We start from the raw sequence: 24393 nt of genomic DNA, 5'->3' as shown, positions 1-24393 counted from the left end.
AACCACTAAAGGATTTAGGAGAATGTATGTATATATTTGAGTCTGTATGTGTAATTTTGGCCATGTGTGGGTTAGAGAAAATCCCAAATAAATTCTAACTTGTGCATGCAGTTCTTGCTTTTTGAAATAATTAAAGATGTGTCGTGCAATCATTTTAATCTGGAAAAGAACAGTTCAACAAAATAATTAAAAGCTATAAATGACCATGACATACATACATTCTACACATTCAAATAATCTAAAAATTATTAGTAACTGCTTGTACATCTTCAATGCTGTGAGTGCACAATAATAACTGCTGTTACTTTTTTTTTTGTTACTTGTCCCATTAGGAATTTTGCACTTTTAACCATAAAAGTGAGTGAGATAAAAGTAGGACGATGAAAAGTTCCATCTCCAGCATAAATATAAAGTATCCTTTCACCACCAGTTTAAAAACAAGTGCTCTTGTTCCTGCAGAAACGGCAGCTCAAAGCCAACAGGGTTTCCAGGATCCGCTCTCTGCGGTGGTAGAAGCAAAAGAAAGGGCATCCATGCTCTCTTTGGACAGACCTGCAGGAGACCACCCACTGGCCTCCAGTGACTGTCCCACCGTGAGTATGGACCAGCAATCTACGGAAGCAGTGGATCATGACAAGAATGAGGTCACAGAAAGCCCCTCCGCCTGGACCCCAGAGGTACTACAATCAGACATTAACCATTTCTAGTCATTGGTGTGTTTGATAACACTGGACCTTGTAAAACTGGAGACAAGCATTAAGTTTACACTGTCTTACATCTATTTAAATGAGAAAAGAAGCATTTATTGGATAAACGCATCAGAGAATTTTCTTAATTTCAATCAATCAATACTGCAATACAGTACTGTGCAAAAGTCTTGAGCCACACCTCATGTCTAGGAAAATGGGAAAAAAAATGCAGTTTTTTATTCACATCAATGACCAGAAAGTTAAAAGTAAATAAATGAATAAATAAATAAATAAAGTGGTGCATGGATTACTTAACGGGGTCATTGAGCCCCTGCTGTTCCCATCATGCTTGGCAGAGGTATCATCGTCACTCAGTTGTGAGAGGATTACCACTCTGCTGTGGTAAGCCGCTCAGGTTCACTTTGGAAGAAACCAACCAACCACGGCTCTCTGAGATTTCACATAAATTGCTGATACATTCTTTGCTTATTTATTTGTGAATAATGGTGTCGTACAATCCAAAGCAAGACTGTAGATCCATTGATTCAATATCATCCTCCAAGGAGGTGAATGACCACCTCCTAGATCTGTAATCGGACACCTTTTACCTGCAAGACAAAATCACAGGCGGCCATACTGCCGTGTTCCCAATACCTTCGAATTTGGGAGTGATGTCACTCCTGAGTTAGCACGTTCCTGAAAAACGAGGAAAAACAGGATTTGTTTTGGTTCTTATCAAGATAGAGCTATTCAAGTATTGCTAGCATCCCGAGTTATGACTAATTCAGGAATTTACCAGTTATTGTCAGGCTCTTTTTCACTCCTACCTCTGTGGTGGGAAGCCTGCTCTTCACTCCTATGACCTCTCCAAGCTCCAGAGCTTCTGATCGCAGTCACTAGGAGCAACAACAGCAGAGCATGTTAGCTCAGAGTGCTAACGCAGCTAACAAAGAGAAGTTCGCTGTGTGTCTGGGCCAGCTGAAGTGGAACACAACGCTTGCTTGCTCGGATCTAGCACATGGAGTATCACTCTGATCAATGACTGATCCACGATCTAGTAAACCTCCCTGGTACATCATAGTTTTCCATAACACATGGTTAAGAGTATGGGCTTTCATTTATTTTATGATGATCTTCTTGACGGTTTTGTTCCTGCATTTGCTACATACACCAAGGTCTTGCATGCTAACTACCAACTTTTATTATTGAGCTGACACCATTATTGCACATAATCACACCTTTGCACATGGTGAGGAAATGTAAGGATCCTGCTACATGTGCTCATTCTTCTCTTTGGTCACTTGTTCAGCTACGTTGCAGAAGAAAGACACACACTTCTCTCTCTGTCTGCCACACATACACATGCTTCTTCTTTTAGTCTCAGTCCTTAGTGAGATCTTTGTACTAATTACTTTAGTAAATCACCTGTCTTTAATGCATATGCTGCCGTAATCAGTGTTGTATAGGAGTGAATGTTGCCAACCTCTGCTTATGCAGAACAGTCAAATCCTTCAACCTCAGTGACTATTGAGATATAACATTGATTGTAATTATTATTTTAGTTATTAACCACTTTCTAATCAATAATGTATTTTATAAGACTGATTACACTAATAGCTCATCTTGATTTCTCATTGATTTTGAGGATTTTAGTTATTAATTTATGTCCCCAAGTTAATGGTTAATCATTTGAGAGGCTAATTGTTTTATCAGTCACTAACATTAATGTTGGTGCTGTCACAGTTATAATTGTGTTAGGTAATATCTGCTACATTGTCTGCATATGTATGTGTGTGCGTGTGTAAACAAAGCATGCATACATATGCAAATATTCCTGCTCTGTGTGGTATTTGTGTTTTTTGTATATATGTGTATATCGTTTGTGTGTTTGTAGAATTCACAACCTCTTAGTGACCGAATCACACTTTGAAATTGGGCGCAATCTGTGCTGTAAACACCACACACACACACACACACACACACACACACACACACACACACACACACACACACTGGGTGATACTGAAATCTAGAAACGCTTCATAAATAACAAATGAGGTTGGATCAGAGGGGCTGCAGAGCTACAGAAACCCAGGAGAGCCTTTTTTTTGTTAGCAGTTTATTTATAGAGTTATATAACAGCCCCGCTCGTGGTTAAAGATACAGCAAATATTACAGCTGCTAATAATACCACCCTTTCTGCTATGTTTACTGCCGTTATACCTGTTTCATACTACCTTCATGTTTCAGGTTTGTCTGGAACCCACAGACACAACCACAAAACTTTTTAAATCTGTAAAACCACATCATGCATCAGTAATAGATTAATCTATTATCACGTAACCAAGATAACCATCATCACCCACCAGTCAACTCTGATTAGAAGTATTTATGGAATATGGTTGTTACACGGCAGCGTGTGAAGCCCACATAAGCAAAAAAGCATCTATAAAACACTTGATGGCAAAATACAAGAATGTATAAAGGAACATTTTTAATGTAGCCCAGTGCTATTTTTTTTTTTTTAAACGTTCACTTGTAGAAGAAACTATCAGTGACAATTACACACCTTTACTTCAGTGTGTGGACACCAACAGCTACACTTTGTTTAAACCTGAAACCATGGCTTGTGCAAGTCCAGTGATGAGCAACCTGTATATTTAATGGGAACCTTTCCTATTAAACTATTAAGCATTGAATTGGCATTTGTAAAACTGAAACTGCTCTCCTTTTAAGATGACTTTCTCCTGATTGGCTGCCCCTCTCAAATAAATTTGAAATATAGACTACATGGATGGGGGGCTGCTGTTCTTAAGAGCAGGGTGCTATGACCAAATTACTTATATTGGCTCTCAGTGCCATCATAAAAAAACAAGGAGATGTAGAGATATAAGCATTTAGAGCAGTCTGAATCTTGTGGTTTTTTTTTTTAAATTTTTGCCTAATAGGCCGTCTTTTAGGTCGATAGCAATCAATAAGATTTAAATATGTGGTATTCTGAAGTTCACAGACATTGCTTGTGATAGTTTTTTTTTAAACTGTTACTTAGGATTATTAAAGATGTCTCTGATTTTATTTTTATCTCAACTAAATAAAAAATATGTTAAAAACAACAGCTAGTGAACAATTAGTAGGAACAGGTGGTGTAAAACTTAATTCTCATATTTTAGTAAACAAAATAACAAAAATTATTTTTTCGTGGAGATCGCTTTGTAAGGTAATATTCCTTCATTTAACTTGGGCCACTAATGATAAAGGTCTGTTATGTTTAAATTGAAAGTTATGCTTTTACTGTTTGCACATTTATACTGATGCCACCCCACTGCTACATTGGTCACATGAGCTACTACTTCCTGTTACTAGCAGCAGTAAACGTTAATGCTTTTTTTCAGGTGGAGGTCCATTCTTATGTTTTTATCTTTTACGTGTGCATCTCCTGACCTGCACATCCAGTAGACCTCGGCAGCCCTCTGATTATCTTATCTCCCCAGTGGTTGCCATGTCGACAGCAACACTCGGCCCGCTCGGTCAACACTTGACACAATCGATGTTGTGTTTGCTGACTGCACGGGAGCATTTAACTGCAGGGGTTGGGGAGATGCAGGAGGGGGCTTATGTATGCTTCAGGATTGCATTTCTGCTCACTTTGTCTCTCTGGACATTTAAAAGAAAGTGATTATTATGACTGACAGGTGAATAAAAAGCCAGAAAATCCCTTGAAATAAGAAGGTGACAATCAAATTTTTTTGTACTAACACACTTTTGCTTATTTAAGTCATAAACTGGTTACCACTAGAATCCACTGACACAGTTGTCCTCCTTAGCAAAAGGTTAAACTACAGGTTGGTGTAGTGTGTTTGTGATGATTTCTCTCCTTCCTTTGCCAGGAAGAGCCACCTCCTCTTGGCGAAGTCTCGTCTCAGCCAGGCTGTTCTTCCCCTCGAACTCCTATCTCCAAGTGTGGAGATCTGGTCCTCTCCCTGGAGTACCGTCCTGCCGCAGAAAAACTGCTGGTCACTGTGATTGCGGCCCGAGATATCCCCGACAAGGCTCGAAGTGGGATGAGCGCCTGGCAGGTGCATGTGGTCCTGCTGCCCTCCAAGAAACAGCGACACAAGACCTCCGTGCAGAAAGGCTCACTCCCGCACTTCAACGAGACGTTTCGCTTCTCACGCCTGGAGCCACCCGACCTGCAGAAGTCAGCTATCAGGTTCAGGCTGTATGCGCTGGGTAGTAGGATATCACGTGAGCGAATGATGGGGGAGAAAGTGCTGCGTTTACGAGGACTTAACCCAGACGGGGGGACGATGGAAACGACACTAGTCCTGGAGCCTAGAAGTAACCTGAAGGTAAGTAGGAAAAATGCCGTCAAGTTTTGGGTGTAACTGAATTTAAAAAGGATTTTGGGAGGTTTCTGTTCAGCGTATCTGTAGCCACCACACTTGTTTTTATTCCTCAGAGTGTCGACTCCCAGCTCAGCCTGTCTGCCGTCTCTCAGAGCGACAGCGCCTCATCAACCCAGTCTCTGACCCACGGTGGCGTCCCTGAACTGCTGGTGGGTCTCTCCTACAATGCCACAACGGGACGCATGTCTGTGGAGCTCATCAAGGGCAGCCACTTCAGAAACCTTGCCATGAACAGGCCACCAGGTCTGCAGGGAGCCTCTCTCACACATACACACAAACAATCGAATTATATACATTTGGTACACGTGTTCACTGTATACATGCAAAAACATCCAGCCAAACTGAAATGGCATTCATAACAATCTCTTCTCTTCTTCATCACTTCTCCTCTTCCCTCCTCCCCATTGGTCCAGACACCTATGGACGACTGACTCTGCTGAATTCAGTTGGTCAAGAGATCTGTCGGACTAAGACGACAGTACGCCGTGGTCAGCCCAACCCCGTGTACAAGGAGACATTTATCTTCCAGGTTGCTCTGTTCCAGCTGTCAGATGTCACTCTGCTGATCTCTATCTACAACCGCCGCAGCATGAAGCGCAAGGAGATGGTGGGTTGGATCGCTCTGGGCCAGAACAGCAGCGGCGATGAAGAGCAGCTTCACTGGCAGGACATGAGGGAGGGTCGAGGACAGCAGGTCTGCCGCTGGCACGTCCTGCTAGAGGCATAAAATAACTGTCGGGCAGGACTTTACTTTCTTCTGTGGTTTTTCTTATATTTTTTTATTCTGTAGTTAGACAGATTTAGAGCTTTTGGAAAAGAAAAGGAAAGCTTTGATTTAGAGAGTGGATTATTATGGTTAAGATTTCAGGCCTCAGTGATTCACAGAATCTCCCCAATTTTTACATCCAGCACAGATGGTTAGTTTGTGTCAGCATGCAGGACAAAGTCATCGGTCCTCAGGCTGTAATCGGTTTAAAATACAAGCTTTCAATTCATGTTTCAGGAAAGAAAAAATATTTAAAGACTTTAGGCTATAAAAAGACATTGAAGGCATTAAATTTACTCCTGAATTGGCAGATAGAAGTCAAATATTTTTGTCTTGTTATCTCTCACACCTCTGTAAACTAAACTGCAGAGAAGAAATTGGGAGATTCGACATTCTGGAAATATTAGTGGCACATCCTGTCAGAAGTGTCACAGATTTGCATTTTTGTTATGGGTCGAGAATGATCAACGTTATATGAGGAAGTTCATTTAGGTCACAAAAACTAGCAAAATTATTCAGTAAGTGTTCAGTGAGCTCTGCAGTACATCAGACATCTTTTCATTAAGATCTTATGATGTAACGTCATTTATATCAGAGCACAAGCACATGGCTGCCCATCAGTTTAACCAGTTGTATACTCACTGGTTAAATCCCACTGCTAGCCTGAATGGAGTGATTTAAAAGCATAGAGACTTGTGAGAAATACATTCAAGTGAAATGTTACTGCAATTTACATCCTTCCACTGAGCTTAGAGAGCTTGGTTAGCTGGTAAAATGCAAATATCTGTAACTGTAAACACAAAAAAATGAAACTATTACTAAATAGATAAATTTATATATAAATATAGGATAGCTTCTCTCACAAAAATTAAAATGTTATTCTTTTCAAATTGGATGACGTCAGTTACCTGTGTCTATACTTCATTGGCATCTGTTAATTAGGGGGGCTTTGTTTTGTTTCTTTAACCAGCCTCCAAAGTTTTCTACACCGTCTCAGTGGATTAAAATCAGACTTTTTAATAAGGCTGGGCAATCGGACGAATATATTGACTATTGACGATATAGTTGTTGTGATTTGGCACATCTCAAATAAATAAATAAATAAATAATCCAAAAAGTAGCTATAGTAATACTGAAACAAACAAGAAGAGACGGTAAAATATTCCCTCCAAACAAAACGTATAAATTCTAAATGTGCAAATCAGTCCGTGCATGATTACTTTGCTCTGCGCCTGCGTGAATATATGGTCTATCGTTGGATCGTCAGATTGTCGGTTGGAAAATTTTTACATATCGCCCAACCTGACATTTTAACTAAAAAATCAGTGAATAATCAATTCTATTTATTTATCAGAAAGTTGACCAAAAAACGTCCTGAAACTGACAAAAAGCAGATTTGTTGGGAAAAGCTGGTGGTAATTTGTGGATTCAAGGGTGCTGCTGGAGAGCTAATCCCACAGAAACCAAACTGATGTGGTTTTCTTAGAGTTTAAGTGACAAACGACAAAAAAGTAGCTAATCTGACTCATTTGGATTCCTTATTAGCAGGTCAAAAATCAACTTTTGTGCTTAGTCAGGGTATTGTTTACTCCAATAACTCCACATGATCGACAATACTAAATCCAATACAGTAACCCTTACTACCTGTAGGCAAATTGTTATGTAATCTGTAACAAAGAGATACAAATTTAATTAAGTCATCACACAGAAATTTAATGATTCAAATAAAAAAGGGTTTCATTCAAATTGGTGGTTCTTAAAATTAGATATTAAAACCTCTAAAGAATGTCAATTTACATATTAAATCATCATTTCTGTAACAACAATTAAGCCAAAATGCAGAAGTACTTTGTGAAAAAATACACCCTTGCTGCTTTTGTAGGAATTAAGAGGGAAAGTAGCAGTTAGGTGCTGCTGGTCAAACGCACAATATTAAGTGTGAGCATCAATATTAAAACAGAAGAACATGCCAGTATGGTTTATCTTTGCCAAGCTGCATTAAACCAGAAGGCTCCTGGAACAATGTATTTTAGACTGATGAGACCAAAGTAGAGATGTTTGTTTATGATGAGGACGATCACGTTTTGGTGACAACCGAACAGCCGCTCAGCACAAACAAGCACGGTGGTGGCGAGGTGGTGATTTGGTAGATACCAAAGTATTCTAGAGTACTATCATCTTTGTATTTACATTCTCTGGATTGCAGCTGTTGTAAACATGCTAAATGATAAGATTAAAGGGCTAATTTAATCTATAAAGTTTACTCACAGTGAATGCGTTGTGAAAAAGCTTTGTGTAGTTTAAATAAACAAGATATAAACTTACTAAATATTCAAAGGTGATTACGTTCAAACAGTGACCTAAGCAGTGCAGCAAAGGAACAGATCACAAGACAAGTTTTTGGGCAAGTGGTACTATAACCGCAATAACATTTGGTGGTCTGTTTACGTCTTCTTTTTTTGTTTTGTTTTTATGCTTACCCTAAAATTGTAAGGCAGCTCTCACTGACATTTTAGTTACGTTTTTCAGTGCAGAAATATGACTGAAGGATCACGTACCCGTGACATACTTGAAAAAGGAACCAATATTTTCTGATTCAGTTGGAGAAGAAGGATGTCTCATTCACATTCAGCGCTCATTCATATTCTCCTGACGCTCGTGCTACAACAGGCAGGAAGACCAGCAGCTGGAGGCTCTTAAACCCATTGGGATGAGCCTCATCAATCCTGAATGATGTTATTTGGCTTCAGCTCAGTCTCCTTCACAGGGCAAAGCTCATTTCAACATCCATCAATGCTGAGCTCAAAAGAGGCTTTAAATATCTCACTGCAGCTGTTAAGAACCGCCAATGAATTACCCTGGAAGTGTGTGTGTGTGTCTGTTTTTTCCCCCCAGTCACACTCTGTGTTAATTGGTAGTTATGGCAGTGAAACCGTACAGTGTGATGGTGATGAGGGTAATGCTGCTGCTAATGCTCTTCCTTTTCCCATCTGAGCATCTTTGAGTCATAAGGCAGGAGCGCAGCCTGAATCAGGGGATTATTTTTGTTTGTGTGGAGAAATACTGTAGCTGAACCCTCAGGGGTTCGCACACTGAGAGCAGAGATGTGTTTACTCGAGCGTTTGTTTTCTTTGGTCAGGTGACAACACAGTCTCTTTAGCAATTAATAAAACTGTGATCGGAAATGACTCGAGGTTGGTGGCCATGAGGTGACGCCATGCATTAGAAATCAGGGCCGATTCGTTGTGTTTAATGTGTTAGCATACCCCCTCCAAAAAAAGGACTTTCACCTTTTTAACATACTTGCCGAGTTTTTCCATTATCCATGACCTTTTTGTAAATCTTCAGAAAAAGGAAATGTCAGCGTTTGAACAAGTGCTTATCAAGAAAGTAAGCCACAATATCTGAACAGCTTCTGATTACTCCGTGATTTGTTATGTTTCGTTCAGGGACGTTTCCAGCAGAAGAAAGACAACTTTTTAACTTTTTTTCCTTTTATATGAACATGAGTCACTTGTTGAGGGACATAGGTGAATGGACTCATTTTGTATCAATTTAGCACAGGAACCAAGCTGTAAATGCTGTAAATGCTAAGATTGTAGATGCGTAATGACAACTACTTCAGGTGTACATTATACGAAGCATGGATGATGATTAGGAGTGCTGCAGTTACCTTACATAGGCATCCAGATAATTTTTTTATTTTCTACACTGTGACGTAGTTCAGTTTAAACCCTCTAAAGACAAAACCAACCAAATCCCATCTATGTTTGTTTGATACAGACAGCTGCAATTCGCCCATAAATATTTTTAATTGAACTATTTTTTTTCTCAAATTAATAGTCATTTTGAAAAGTATAACAATGTTTTTGAGAAGAATGTACAAGTTTTTATATATGTGGAAATCACGGACTTTATTTGGGTGTAACAAGCAAGTAATTGTGATTCATAGAAAATGAAAAACCTACCAAAGGGTCTTAAAACTGCTGTAATGACTGCATACGTGATAACATGCCTCTGTAATTTAGCTCTTTGAGAGTAAGGCTAACATGACATTGATCGGACATATGTATCTTTCCTAGCTAAAGAAGACATGGAAATTATAGGGCATTATTTCAACAAAGAACCAACACTGTCCAAATATAGTGAGAATTAGCATGGTGAGGTAAGGTTTCACTTTGAAAAGGAAAAAAATCTAAAAACACAACTGTTAAATCATCTTAACTTACATTTTGTTGTCCAAAAGGCACTGAACTGACAATTACAATTAATTGACAATTAACTAATTTAGGGGTTTAGCAAAAAGATAAGTTTTTCCTTTTAAGTCAGCTATCTAGAATTCCTAAAAAATGTGTCTTCTACTAGATTGGGATTATTAATTACTTCCAAAGTATCCAAATCCTCTTTGTTGCATTAACGTTAGTGATGACACAGCGCATCCTTAAATGTATTTATTCTTCCTAATCTACTATGATCTTTGGCAGATGAGTCCGAACAATCCACATTTGATAATCAGTTTTATTTTAAAATACTTTAATAAGTAGAGAGAAATTTGACAATCCCCCGTGAAGAAGCATTTCTCTGCAGTGGGTAAAATAATATCAGCACTCCTCTTCAGCCGGCTTCGTACTTGTGAGTGTGAATAGTGACATGAATTATATTTACTGCACAGATTATATATATTTTATGCATGTTGAGTTGTTGTATAGAATCTATCATATCTATTATATTTTTAAAAATAGTAAATGTTTAATGTTTTTAAATACATCCCAGGATTGTATTTATATATCTGCATGCCCAGTTCAAGATCCCAGGTTGTATTACAGATGTGAAACAGATTGTGTGATCAGATTGTGCTGCAGATGGAATACTGATGAAGTGCCTGTAATATTTTGAGATGAAACATATCCACCATGACAAAGAGTTGATACACAACTGCATGAAGCCTCCTTGTTGTTCTCTGTGAATGCTGCTCTAGGACTGCATTTGCCTGGAAGGTTTATTTGTCAAGGCCCTGACCAGGGCTGAAGTCAGACAACTGCAAAGCCAGTGAGTAGAGGGATGAAACAGTTTCAGAAACCAAGACCAAAACGTTTTATTTCATGCTTTAAGCAAATTCAATTTTAGAACATTTAACAGAATATCAGTTTTAAATTAAATCTACGTTTGGCTTCTTCAGATTTATTGCCCACATTGGCCTTGTACAAACGAGAACACACGTACTTTTTAAATAGGTAAGCTAGCTTAATTTAAAAAATGTTTGAATTGGGAGACAGCATAGTTTATGCTAATTATGATAGCATAGTTTTACCTTTTATGGTAAATCACTGTTTTTGTGCATATTAAACACATATGGTGTAAGTGTGTCAAACTATAGCAGTGTTGTTGGGTTTATCTTTTTCTGTGGACAGTCTGGTTAGCTATATATTGCTACTATCAGTGTTTACGCTACGCTAGGCTGATCACCTTCTGGGTCTAGCTCTGCTCTTAAGACACAAACATGAAAGTAACTAATCTTTTCATGCAACTGTAATGTGCAAGTGTAATTTCTTAAAATATCCAGGTATTGTTTTTCATGTTTTATAATTAGAGTAAAACTTTGCTTAAAATTAATAATTTTAAGATTCCTGTGATTAGTGGTTATATTTAGGTACTGGCAGGTTTTGTCATGGTCTGCTTTGAGGCACTCACACTGATTAAAGACAATGTTTTTCCATGCAATTAGACCTGACCTCAGTGGTGTGTAGGCTATAAGGCTAATTTGATGCTTTATTCACACCATTCACTCCAAAATCTCGAGCTGACTCCATAGTTTTGGGCTAACTGGGAGGGAAGAACTGAATAGCATTACATTTCCACGAGACAAAGATAAAGCAATGTGTCTAACTTCTATCTTGTCTCTGGCCTCCCTGAGAAGTATAGCTGTATAAGGTCAAGTTCATAAGGCATTTTAGGCCTGTAAAGAGACAGTGGACATTGATCCTGATCCTGCACTGACTATTCTGCAGCCCTGGTCTGGGCTGTGCATGCTGAGCTCCCGCAGCACCCAGAAAGCACTTTTTGTACCAAGTTGTCATTGCCAATAAAAACCAGAAGATCCCTGCTGTGGCAACGTCTGCCTGCCATCTGTTTTCTTGGGTCCTCTCCTCACTTGTGAGCATGGCTTGAATGTCTTAATTCTGAAAATTAGGCTTTTGTAGTTAAAAACAAAAACATACGTCACTGTGATTGAATTTTAAATCTTTGTGCTTAAGGACAAGAGCAAATCAAGAATGGATTAGAGACTGAAGAAAGCATCTTATGTTTTGTATTTGTTTGTGCAGAATATAGCTTAACCTCCTAGGACCTGGCGTCCACATATGTGGACATCACATTTATTATTGATTATAAATATTATTATTTATTATTGATTTAGAGCAAAATACTCAATTTTGCTCTACAAGGACCTTAACCCACAAATATGGATTTGTACCTTGTTATCTATTTCAAGTCCATATTCACAGAGTCTTTGTTTTATTTTGTAAGTCTAGCTTAAAAGGGTTTGATAGTACACATTTATGACTTTGAAGTGACCTGAAACTTAATGTTCTGTGTGCCCGTTATTACTAAAAGTGGATTGGTTTAAAGACACTGAATCATCAATAGATGTCAGGTAGTTTTGAAGTTTGTATTTTGGCGAATACAGCCTAGATTTTGGTCTTGATACCACACTGTTTACATGCAGGCAAACAAAACAGGATTGGCTTAATTCAAAAGTGGACATTTGTTGCACACAGATATTTGCTTTGGCAGCAACTTAAACAACTGAGTTAAATTAACGCAAGTCACTCAAACATGAGGCAGTTGTATTAAATACAAGATGCTTACATAAATTCAAGAGATCTCGTTTTTTCAGTGAAACTATGAATGAACTACAAACCCAGAAAGACTCCAGTAACAAAAACCCACACATTCTCCATATTCATGTGCATACCGCTGTTATATGATCACAGAGCAGTCATAAAGAGGCACAAATCACCCATAAAGATGCAAGATGAGCACAAACAGACACAAAATGTTTAGAGGGATGCAAAAGAAATACACTCAAAGCGACCAAAAACAACCACAAAGAGTGCAAAAAAACATCCACAGGGATACAAAATGCCTGGAAAAAAACAATAAAAAATCACGTCTGGCTCCTTGGTAAGTGGGGTAGAGGGCCATGGCCCCATAACTTTGCACACTGATTTCCATCTCTATCTGATTATTAAGTGATGACGTGACGAATCCTACTTCCGGGCCTAAAGTAGTCTGCATTTAATAAGGCTTTTGTGTTGTTAACATGTTTAATGCTTTGTATTTTCTTTTATTTAATCTCAAAAAGCTCTTTAAAAAAGTCAGTGATCACTGTTGACCTCCCTCGGCTTTTATTACCACTAATCATTTATTTAAGCTCAGTTTTTAAAACCTTAGGATGTAACTACAGCCCAGCCCATGCAGCAGTATATGAATGACTAACCTCGTATTGTGGATGGATTATCTCAGTTGTTCTCCTGGCTGAAGTTTGGTCCTTTTACAGCATCCTGCCAGGCGATTACATTTGTTCCTGACCACCGAGAACACTCACGTTAACTTTTATCGAGTGGAAAAAAAGTTAGCTTGTTTATATTATGCTAACATAGCTGTGTCGCTAGCGGTCACGTAGCACATCATTATATACCAGCTAGCCAAACTTCAGTAACCCTACAAACGTCACTGCTGTTTAGTTTTCTGTCTTCATTTATGTTGGAAGTGATAAGAAAGCTGTACGTTTTAATTTGTTTCCAAAACCCCGCAGTCAGGACATGCTATGGAAGCTAGCGAGCTAACTTCCTGCTAACTTCTAACTCCGTTAAATGTCATAAATTCCGTTTTCATGGATGCCTGGATGTTAAACTCAGTTGTTACACCTGGTAGAGCAGAACGCTGATCATTTTATTAAAGATGAAAGACTTAAGACAGTGTTTTAACTCTCAGTAATGCCACAGTGATCATTTGATATGTGGACCTGCAGCAGAGTTTAGGCCCAGACACGGCTAGTGACGTCAGACTGAACAATCGGATTACTCATTAACAACACACAAAATGCCAAACAAACCAAACGGACTTGGATTTAAAAACTGTCTGTGTCTTTCTGACCAGTGAAACCTTTAAAACTCGCCTCTGAACCACACTGCTTCATTTCTCCCAACACTTTCTCCATGTGCTGGTAAAAGAAAAAAAAAGCGCGAAAACCGTGCGTCGGCTGGACTGATGCTGGAACGTCATCACCGCGCTTACTCTGTTTCTTAGCAACAGAAAACATCTGCCTCCGCCAGGACCAATGAGGGCAGGCGCTGAGCGGAGTGTGTTGTCTCCTGTTGCTGTGAACGGGATATTTTAGGAGTCTGGAGAGCAGCGAGCGTCTCACCCCGACAGGAGCTCGAGCTCTGCGCACGTACGCCCGTCTGTGTTTCTGTTTGAACCCACACAGGCTGCGACTGCAGGCGAGCTGGAGAAGCGCTAGATCGCTGTGAGTACGGTGGATGAGGCACCCAGGAAAGGACATCACGGTGGGCAGAGGAAAGGAGGCTTTAAAAACTGCTGCTCGACAAAATTATTGAAAGGTAAGAACCCGTGGCTTAATTATAATTGATGTATTGGTGGAAAACAGCTGTTTCTTCCCTAAAGTGTCCATTAAAGTTGTTTATTTATTGAAATGTGGTTTTTTTTGTTTGTTTGTTTTGTTTTGTTTTTTTTACTTCGGGTAGAAATCAACTGAAATAAACGAGAAAGGTTAGTTCAAACAATGCATATGCTCTTCATTGAACAATAATAATATAAATATTTAAACTCTATGTGATGAAGAACTGGCATCTTGATTTAGGAGTGTTTTAGGGATGTAAGTAAATGCAGGGATCTTCACTATTATTACAGAAGCTGCTCTTTTTTTCTCTTTTAATCCTAAATATACTCACATCTTCAAGTGCTGCTTTTGCTTCAGAAAGAAGACTAGTACCTGTGTCTGTGTGAGCTGCAAACTGTTGACTTCAGCTGGCAAAAGGTTTTTGATGCAAGTCATTAAAAAAAGAGCTTTTGTTATTTGCCAAATATTCTTCAGATTGTAAAACTCCTGACCTCCTACTCCAACATATTCCGCTTTTAGCGAAATTATTTTCAGCAAAAGAAAAGACAGCAGGCAGAATGCGGACAAACACACTGACACACACTTCCCACGCAGCCTCCATCTCTCTCTCTCTTTCCCTCTGCTTATGCATCCATCACCATGCATCATTCTCGGGATGCAGTTGGACGATAGAAACTGCGTGAGTCACCACAGCAGCTTCAGGGGAGCCGGTGTGAATGTTTCACGACGTAAAGCTTCCCACTCTGTGTTTATGATTGATTTATGGCATTTTAAATAACATCACCCACACATGCGCACGCATTCAACCCTTTTATCTCTCCTCCTCTCTTTTGATCTCTCTTAAATTCAAATGAGCGGATTTTGGAAGCAGCGTCTGTAGATACATTTCGCCAAAAATGCAGCATCGTGTAACAACATTAAAGGATCAGATCAGACATTGTACGTTGCACATACAGTGTGTGGGTGCTGTAGTGTGGGAACGTATACATCTGAAAGATGTTTTATTAATGCCCCAACATGAACTCATAGTTCCTGTTGTGCAGGTTTATCACTTGTTAGATGCAAATGACAATGTATAGAACAAAAACTCCAGGTGAAGAATGCGAAAGATTAAATGTGATCAAACGTGAAGCTTCTTTGTTTGTGTGCTGATGTTTTGGTCCTTGCTGAAACTCATTTGTCTGTGTGTGCATGTTTTCCAGCAGGAGTCTGAGGGCGATGTGGAGGATCAGATCAGCTCTGATTTAAACTCCGGTCTGAGAGCTGAATCGGCCGTGGCCCAATCGGCAGCAGGTAATCAAACCTTCTGTCTCTTCCTGCAAACCAACATCTCTCAACCAGGAATTAAGAGTGATGTGGCAGAAGTCTGCTCTCTTAATGTTTATAGCTCACACCTTTCCATAGATTACATTAACTGGACATGACCTCTAGTGGCCGTGTGCATCACAACCATTGACTGAATGCAGCAAAGGCAGAAAGGAAAGTTTTCAAATAATAAAATTACTGAAAATAAAATTGGTAATAATACATGGCAAAATAATACACGCTTATTTGTTTAAAATAATACATTCAAATCACGAAAAAAATCTAACACAAACTTAAAAATATAAAAACCAACTGAGTCAAATACCTAAAAAGAGAAAACGTTGCATAAAAATATGGACACATTAAATAAATTTAAAGAAATGCCACAAAGTGACCCAAACTAACTAAACAAAGATGAAAATGACCAGAAGAAGAAAGGGACCAGTTGTTGCAGGTAGACAGAGAGACACATTAAATCAATAGAAAATGATACAAAACCAATAAAGCGGACACGGATAACTGTAAAGCACCATGGAGCACTGCCATATGCAGTGTTAGAGGATTGAAAAAGTAAAGAAATGACCTCAAAAACACATGAAAAAAGGAAATAAACCCTAAACTAACCAGAGATGGGATGAAATCTGACCACAGAGAGTGAGGAATGACCTGAAAAGGAGGCAAAATATGACAAACACGCGTGCATGATCTGCAAAACAACTGTGGGAGCAAAAAAAACGTATCCACAATGACTCAATAACCAAAGCAAAGCTGTGGTTTCAGTCTTTAAGTCTGTCCTGAGAGGCTGAACTGTCTTGCAGTCTGTGCAAAAATGTACATATATTGGATTTTGGTGATATAGATAATTATCACCAGCTTTAATCCAAGAATACAGAGACCAACATTCACCTTATATCACATGGAAGCAGTTTTTGCTCTGGATAAGCACTCAAGTTAAAACCAGCCAGTGAAATCCCCTCAGTGTAACACAGAGGCTTCAGCACATTATGATTGTTGTGCTGTGGTGGCGGCAGAAAGCAGTGATCTCTGTGTGGTTGCCTCCAGCAGCTCCTTCCCCGTGAGAGAGACCAAACCATTCAACAACGTCGAAAGTTGCTTACTTCAAGAGGAAATATGCGGAGGAGGAGGATTTACACCGAGGCCTACGTGGATATTTTCAAAAAGTGCGTGTTCTTTTCTTCTTCTTTTGTTGTTTTCATGCCAGCGTGACTTGATTTTCTGTGCCTGAAAGACCTTAATACAACAGCTGAAACGTTTGGTGACTTCATAGCTGAACAGGCTCGCCAAATGTTTCTGGCTTATTGCTTCTTTTCTACTGCCTCTTCCTTCTTTTGTCTTCTTTCTTTGCTTCTGTGCATTCTCGACATTCACAATTCTCTCCATCACTTTAACGGTTTCACTCTTTATTAGCTGGCCTTCATCACATCCTTCAACTTTATTCCAGCATCCTATACAGTCTCCACTGTTTCTCTGCTTTGAATACCTAAAGTGTTCACTCTACCTTTAAAGGTTTATGCATTTCAGGCATGAATGCAGTTCTACAAAAAGAATATGTTACAAATAAAAGTCGTGCAATAAAAAATGATACCTAGGAATATATACAAGTATAATCAGGAATTGGGAAAATATTCTAGTTCCCTGTTCCAGCTCAGTGAACTGCAGATATATATATATATGTGTGTGTGTGTGTGTGTGTGTGTGTGTGTGTGTGTGTGTGTGTGTGTGTGTGTTAATTAATAATGAATTAAATTAATTAATAAATGACATCATTTAGCCAAAATCACAATCATGGTGGTTATTTTTTTCAGTCTAATTTTTAATCACTTAGAGGAAAAACACCCAAGGTTCACTTTTTGAGAAGCTAAAAAAATGTGAGATTTGTCCAATTTTTCTATGATAACGCACTTTTGCCCTTCTATTCCGGTCAATCATTTCCTGTCTCAGCTCAGAGTTTCACTTCATAATAAAAGCACCATATGTTGGAAGCGCTTTAAAGACTAGCTAAAGCTGCCATTGTTTGTAATGCAGTAAAAAACTACAGGATTATATTCGAAAATAGCAGCATTAAACATTACAAAAGTATTTAAGGATGGTGCTCAAAATGTGCGTTCTCCCATTGCCTCCTGGAAAAAGCTATTTAGAAACTTTGTGGGCAACAGCCATCAGAAGCATTTTTTAGGAAGACTATCAAAGATTTGTTTAACAGAAATGTTCCATTTTTGAAATCTTCTCATTTAAGTTTGCTTGCTTTACAATTTTAAAGCACAACTGCAGTTTAATCACGAAAGGTGGACAAACTAAGCAAACTGGATGGAAACCCTTTTTCTACATGTCTATATAGATAATTGATTGTGTGTATTAGAGAGGTAAACTCAAACAATTTTACATAAAAAATACAATGGGATTAAATGAAGGCAGGAGAGGGAAAATATCTCCAGCTAACTTTATTTTAAATAGGTCAGTTATAAAATACATTATGTTACAAAGGTAAAGTTTGCTGTTTAAAACCACATTCAACACCCTTTTTAATGTACGCTAAAATACCTTCAGTAATAATAATTTTAAAAAAAATCTTTTTTCTGATGTTTTTTGAAAATTCTCAGTATAAATTGTCAAAATAAAAAAAAATGTAAAGACACAATCTGATCTGCTGCCTTCACGTTTGCCACTTGCAGCACTTGATACTGCAGGAGGACCGGAGCTGCATCCTGAGGCTGTCCCTGGAGAAACTAAGGTTCCTGGAAGATCCCGAGGCCTACTTGAGGCGCTCCGTCCTCATCAACAACCTGCTGAGAAAAATCCACCATGAGGAGGAGGAGCTGGAGGCTGAGGAGGAGGAAGAAGAAGATGAAGTAGATGAAGAGGAAGAAGAGGAGGGGGTTATCGGGGATAGGGGGCAGCGGAGGCTGATGTACCCAGACAGGAAGAGAGTGAAGGTGCTGGTGACAGACTGCTGCTCCCCGGGCTTTGGCCTGGAGGAGCTGCAGCACTACCGGCTGGTGCCGTGTTACCCGTCAGCTGGTTGCCTGTACAGCCTGGGTACCTGCCCGGGCCTCACCCCAAACCACCAGGTCCTCCTGTACAACCTGGATGACAATGGCTGACTCTCTGCTCCTCACCGCCAGGCCTCTTTTCAAAGCTGGGAACTGCAGCGTCGGTTCATGTCACAGGCATGTGGACTCGCACTGTTTGCTCCAACCAGCAGGAGGAAGGCTGCTGCTGCTGCTGCTGTTTTTCTCCCTGTTCGCTAAAAATGCTTTGAGGGGAATGTGTCGCAGGCTCTGTTTCGTGCATCAGCAGGACGTCGCCTCTTCTCGTCACCTTGCTGAGAAGCAGTGGTGGATTCAAGAATCTGAGAGACCATTTTCTTCTTCTGCCTCAGGAGTGTTGATATTAAACTCTGCAGCAGCATTACTGCTATTTACTGTTTGTGCAAATGTAAGAGACTTTAAGCAGGCAGCATTTTTTTTTTTAATTCTTTGCAGCTGTAGTATTATTGATTTTTATTGTTACTGTTGCTCATGTAAACTGTGAGCGCATTCAGGGATTTACAGACTGCTGGCTACTTTTGATGCACCTTGGCTTGCGTGGAGAATATTTGCTGATTTGCTTCTGTTATCTTTTTATGCTACTGTGTGATTTATGAAATATTCTGTGTAACATTCCCTGGATCGTGTGAATTCTAATGCTATGAAAAACTCAAGGCACTCATTCCCCCGGGTGCGTTTACTGCCTGTGGGAAGACTGTTTTCTCTCTGTGGTCGATGTCCCGTGATTATGTTTTCATTTTGCAGCACTTTGCTGCCCTCTGCTGGTGAAAATTTTTTATCTCAAAGCATTTATTAGTAGTCTGTGTTCAAATAAGAAAACAGAGGAATGCTTACTTTAAACCTCACTCTGATTTAGCATTAATAGATGTTATATACAGATTATAACCCACTATAGATGTAAAGAGATTTATCAACGATTATAACATCTGCTGAAACATACAATATAGCAAACATTTAACACGTTTTCAAATGAGTTATAACTGTTTGCAAACACTATTATTACCATACCACCAACCTGTAGTCTGCATAGTCTAAATATCCCAGATTATACATATATGTATAATAAAGAGAGATAATGCTAGTGGCAGTAAATACCTAAATATAAGGGTTTTTTTTGCTATGTAAAAAGGAGGAAATATTTTTTTGTCAGTTCTATGAAGTCAAAATACTTTTTTTCTGATACCAAATATTGCTTTTGTGAATGCATTTCAGCCTCGTGGTGTTTTAATGCTGGATTTCAGAGACCAGAAGGCCTTTAACTTGATGTTGCATTCCATTTTTTTCTTACTATGGTTCCAGCACCAGTAGTGTTTTCACAGAGGACCGAGGTTTGCTAAAGTGGTCAGAAAATAGGTTATTTAACACGGCACATTGGTGCTTTATAAAGCTGACTTACCTGCTGTATGACAACAGCGATTAATTATCCATCCTTCTTCTGTGTCTTTTCGTGTGTTCAGTGTCTATCCAGGAGTTTTACTGATTTTTGCAATGTGCATCTTGATAACAATCACTTAAATGGAAAAATAAAGGAGAATAAGGTAAAACAACAATGACAAACTAAAGGCAACTATTAAAGAGAAGCTTGATATTTTAAATCAAGAATTTATATTTTGATGAATATGAATAGTCTGTATTTAAGAAACTATTTTGAAAAAGGGCCGTTAAACTTTTTTCATGTGATTGATTATCAAATAAAGTATGTAATGTGACATTTTTGTTTCATTTTTTAATTTTTCGACCTCTCTATCAACAAAGCGCGGTCACGTCACGCCATGACGTTTTCAGTTCCGTTGAATGTTGTGCGTGCGCGCCGGAACCACCGTTGCTTTCAAGTGCTCCTAACAAAGACAGACTTTACATCTTCACATCAGCAACCGTCACCTCTGCAGAGAGTTTGTAACAGAACATAATTACGTCATTTGATAAAGCACAACTTTTAAATATTATGGTCTGTAAACTAGAACTTTACACAATTTAATTTCAAGCCTTTATGAACCGGATAGCAGTTACGTTTCTGCACCCACAAAGCAATGACTGAGTTATAAACGCATATTTCACTTTAAGATATTTTTTACATAATTATTAAATACACAAACTAAATATGATCCAGTATTTCTAGACTTTAAAAAGAAAAAACATCTATTGTGATATATGTGTAGCCTCTGTTTGACTGATCGTGGTCTCCTTTTCTTCTTGGCAGATTCCCAGCGCTTTGCTTTATTTAAAAATGCATTTTATTATAGCCACTGATATATCACACTTTTCAGTACACACGTGGCAATTTACACCCGGTAAACGGTCAAATTAAACGGTAAAATTCTAACTGCTCATTGTCAATCAACGTCCTGATTACTGCATCTAAAGCGATCTAAGCGGCTTCCTGTTACTTCAGTGGCTGTCCGACCTCGACTTTGGTCCTAAATCTCTGTACGTTCTGAAGTTGACTGGGGAAAGAATTGTGACATTTCACGCAGCACCTGAAGGCAACGGGGAAGGCGCGTTCCACGGACCTCTCGTGGATCTGACAGTTGCACATAGCGGAACGTTTATCGCATCCAGGCTCAGACGAACGGCAGGAGCCCTCCGGTTCTTTATATCCGATACGGTTCAACTGAAAACGGGATTTCTTATTTTAAAACGACTCAAGTTGTTGTCATATTTTTTCTACCGTTTGCAAATGCTTTAAGGGTTCACCTTTGAGTGCCGCTCTGCCATAATGTACGGGTTAGCTCGCTAACGTTAGCCGGGGAGCTAGCATCCACAGTTCGGAGAAAGTAACGGAGTACGCGTTTCTTCGGCTACTTGGGGGTCGTCAGAGGGAATTAAAACATGGAGAAAATGAAAGAGCTATGCCACTGCCTCCAGGATCCTCACCTTGTCGCCCGCTTTCAGAACATTTGCGGGGTACGGGGCACGTTTACGACCACCAGCAGCAGCAAGGTAGCGGACCGGGCTCACTCGCACAACAACGGCGCTTGTCATCATCGCGTCGCCGGAGAGGATGACCGTGAAAACTTGTCCAATGTAGGAGCTGGGGAAGGAGAGAAAATGCAAACGGCGTCAGCGAAGCTTCGGAGAAGGATTGCGGACTCTAACGTTGCTAATAACTTTAAAGATGAAGGTGAAACCCCGTCACAGAACGGGACAGCGGCGTCTGCGGCGACCGCCGGGGGAGAGAGGGTTGGTGTGGGCAGCAGCCTCGCGGGACCGGGCGTCCGCAGCGGGTCCGCGCAAGATTTATCCCGGGCAGCCAATTGTGAGGAGAGCCAGGTCGGAGGAGTCTTGGGTCCCCCACGGAGCAGCAAGGTAAAGCCACTCCGCAAGAATTCTCTAACGGGCGACGGCGGGCAGGAGTTCCTGATCGACAACCGCTTCTTGTACTATCTCTTCACTTTCGGAACCGAGCTGGGAAACGAGACTTTCTACATCACTTTCTTCCCATTCATAACGTGGAACGTGGAAGCCTTCGTCAGCAGGCGACTGATCATGGTGTGGGTCTGGGTCATGTACCTGGGACAGTGTACCAAGGATGTGCTCGGCTGGTCCCGACCGGCCTCACCGCCTGTGGTCAAAGTGGAGGTGTTTTACAACTCCGAGTACAGCATGCCGTCCACGCACGCCATGTCCGGCACAGCCATCCCCTTCGCCCTGTACTTCATGACCTACGGCCGTTGGGAGGTAAAGTCCCTTTTCACACACACAAACTGGATGTCACACCGTTGGATATAAGAGAAGTTGTTTGGAGCCACTTCCTCTTAATTTCAGTGAAAAAGACGAAGGAAGTTAGCTTTGTCATATTTTATAATATTTTTGACAGCATATTTTCCTTATACGCAAGTGAAATCGTTAGGGTTCATTTCAGAGCACAGGAAACGCAGGTGGAGTGACAGAAACTCTGCCACGTGGGTAAAATCGAATCTTCATCCCTCATTTAATGTACTCTGTTGCAACCCTGGAAACTGCACGCACACCAGCTGCAGACACGACTCTTTACAGGGGGACTATATCTAATATTTTATTAAAACGGGTTTTGTGTCAAAAGAAGATGAAAAAACAATTTCATTTCTGTACCTTTTGTTAAATTATATAACATATCTGCTTATTACTTGATTACCAACATTTATTTTTTTTAATTATATACATTCAAATTTTTTATATACTGTTTATTAATATATTTTTATTTGCACTACAGTGCAACAGCTTTACTCAAATCTAAACTATTATTAATTACTTGCTTTCCCTCCAGAAACTCCCAGTTCCTCCCACAGTCCAAACAAATGCAGGCAGTGGGGTTGTATCTTGTGTCTCTCTGTGTTAGCCCTGTGACAAACTGCTAAACTATCCAGGGTGTACCCTGCCTTTTGCCTCAGCAGGGATAGGATAAACTTGGATAAGCAGAAGAAAATGGATTTATGTAGTATTTAAAGCAGCAAAGTGTTTCACAAACTAAGAATTTACAATGAAGACACTGGATCATATCATATTCTAAGTTGTGAGATCATGGCAAAATAGCAGAGCTTCAGATACTCCCGCTGGCATTTAGTTTTTTTTACCACATACGTACAAATACCGATGTGTATGTAATGAGCCCAAATTTGTGGATTTATTCCATTAGTTGGGTCCAAGTTTAGGAAATAGTGAAAATTGTCCACAGTTAAGTTTAACCTGCAAAACCAGCAATTCAGCTGAAACTGAGACACAGCATGCTCATATTTTAGCAAATTGTCAATTATAAGATAGGCGTACCCTAAAGTATACAGCGCTTAGTTCCTTTTGACTCGAATGGGCACCATAATTGTCAAAATGGACATAATATTGTACTCCGTAAGAACTAAAACTAGCAGTGGAGCTCATAAACACATCAAGAATATGTTTACTAAAGGTCTAGATCGTGAGCGTTGAAAGCCATCTCCCCATAGATTTCTGTTCAATCAGATTTCTTTTTACTACCACAAAGCCCCCACCTGTCTAACACATTGAATGCATGTTGAAGGCACTTTGCCATTAGCTTCACTTTCTAGACCTGGGAGCTATGTCCTTATTTTATACATGTCTGTAATTTGATGTCAGACCTATGATCCTCCATGTAATCACCTGACCATGCACCCTTTTGCTATTCGCAACCCATTTGACCACGTGGCAGTCTTTTCTACAATGTCACTGAGACTTTGCCCTCTGAAGTCAGTCTTCTGAAGTGCCATCATTAACAATTAATGAGCTGTTGGGTCAGTGGATATAGTGACAGCAGCTGTGGGGTGACTATGGAAGCTGCATGAAGACAAAAGCTGACTCTTGACTGGGTAATTTACTGCATGAAATCATGCTTGCTATAGTTACAGCAAAGACTGAAAGCCTGACTACAATTGACTGCCCTATGGAGGAGAACACTCCAAACACAGCTAAAAAGAAAGCCAATTACCAGTTTTGATGATGTGATATTTGTTAATTTTTTCTGATATTACTCTGCTGGTTGGATAAAATAAGCAGCTAATGTTTTAGAATTGCCCATCTTGGA

The 24393-nt window shown here is 39.6% G+C and overlaps 2 protein-coding genes and 1 long non-coding RNA gene across 9 annotated transcripts in view; all 3 read left to right on the top strand.

Moving 5' to 3' along the window:
- The window catches only part of syt16 (synaptotagmin XVI), a 34972-nt gene extending 22995 nt beyond the window's left edge, over positions 1-11977 (top strand). For 5 of the 6 annotated variants that reach the window (XM_040041855.1, XM_040041854.1, XM_040041857.1 and 2 more), the window contains 4 exons: positions 460-677; positions 4577-5038; positions 5149-5338; positions 5509-5822. In XM_040041855.1, coding sequence (XP_039897789.1) covers positions 460-677; positions 4577-5038; positions 5149-5338; positions 5509-5822 — 1184 coding nt within the window. Of the gene's footprint in view, positions 1-459; positions 678-4576; positions 5039-5148; positions 5339-5508 lie in introns of all 6 variants that reach the window. The other variant, XM_040041853.1, reaches the window with a different exon arrangement.
- A 1903-nt stretch (positions 11978-13880) lies between these two features.
- On the top strand, positions 13881-18621 carry LOC120739898. Of its 2 annotated transcripts, none has more exons than XR_005697299.1 (4): positions 13881-14485; positions 15708-15798; positions 16873-16991; positions 18504-18621. It is a non-coding gene; the product is annotated as an uncharacterized LOC120739898 (long non-coding RNA). The 2 variants fall into 2 exon arrangements; XR_005697298.1 differs by having other exon boundaries at positions 13894-14485; positions 16876-16991.
- A 2635-nt stretch (positions 18622-21256) lies between these two features.
- The window catches only part of sgpp1 (sphingosine-1-phosphate phosphatase 1), a 31096-nt gene continuing 27959 nt past the window's right edge, over positions 21257-24393 (top strand). The window contains exon 1 of the mRNA XM_040041860.1: positions 21257-22556. Within this exon, the coding sequence (XP_039897794.1) occupies positions 21708-22556 (849 nt within the window). The 5' untranslated portion in view covers positions 21257-21707. The remainder of the gene's footprint in view (positions 22557-24393) is intronic.

Source organism: Simochromis diagramma, unplaced genomic scaffold, assembly GCF_900408965.1.
Source record: "Simochromis diagramma unplaced genomic scaffold, fSimDia1.1 OVJJ01000304.1, whole genome shotgun sequence".
Taxonomy (NCBI): Eukaryota; Metazoa; Chordata; class Actinopteri; order Cichliformes; family Cichlidae; genus Simochromis; species Simochromis diagramma.
Note: the sequence above shows the minus strand (reverse complement) of the source record. Positions and strands in the feature narration are given on the sequence as shown.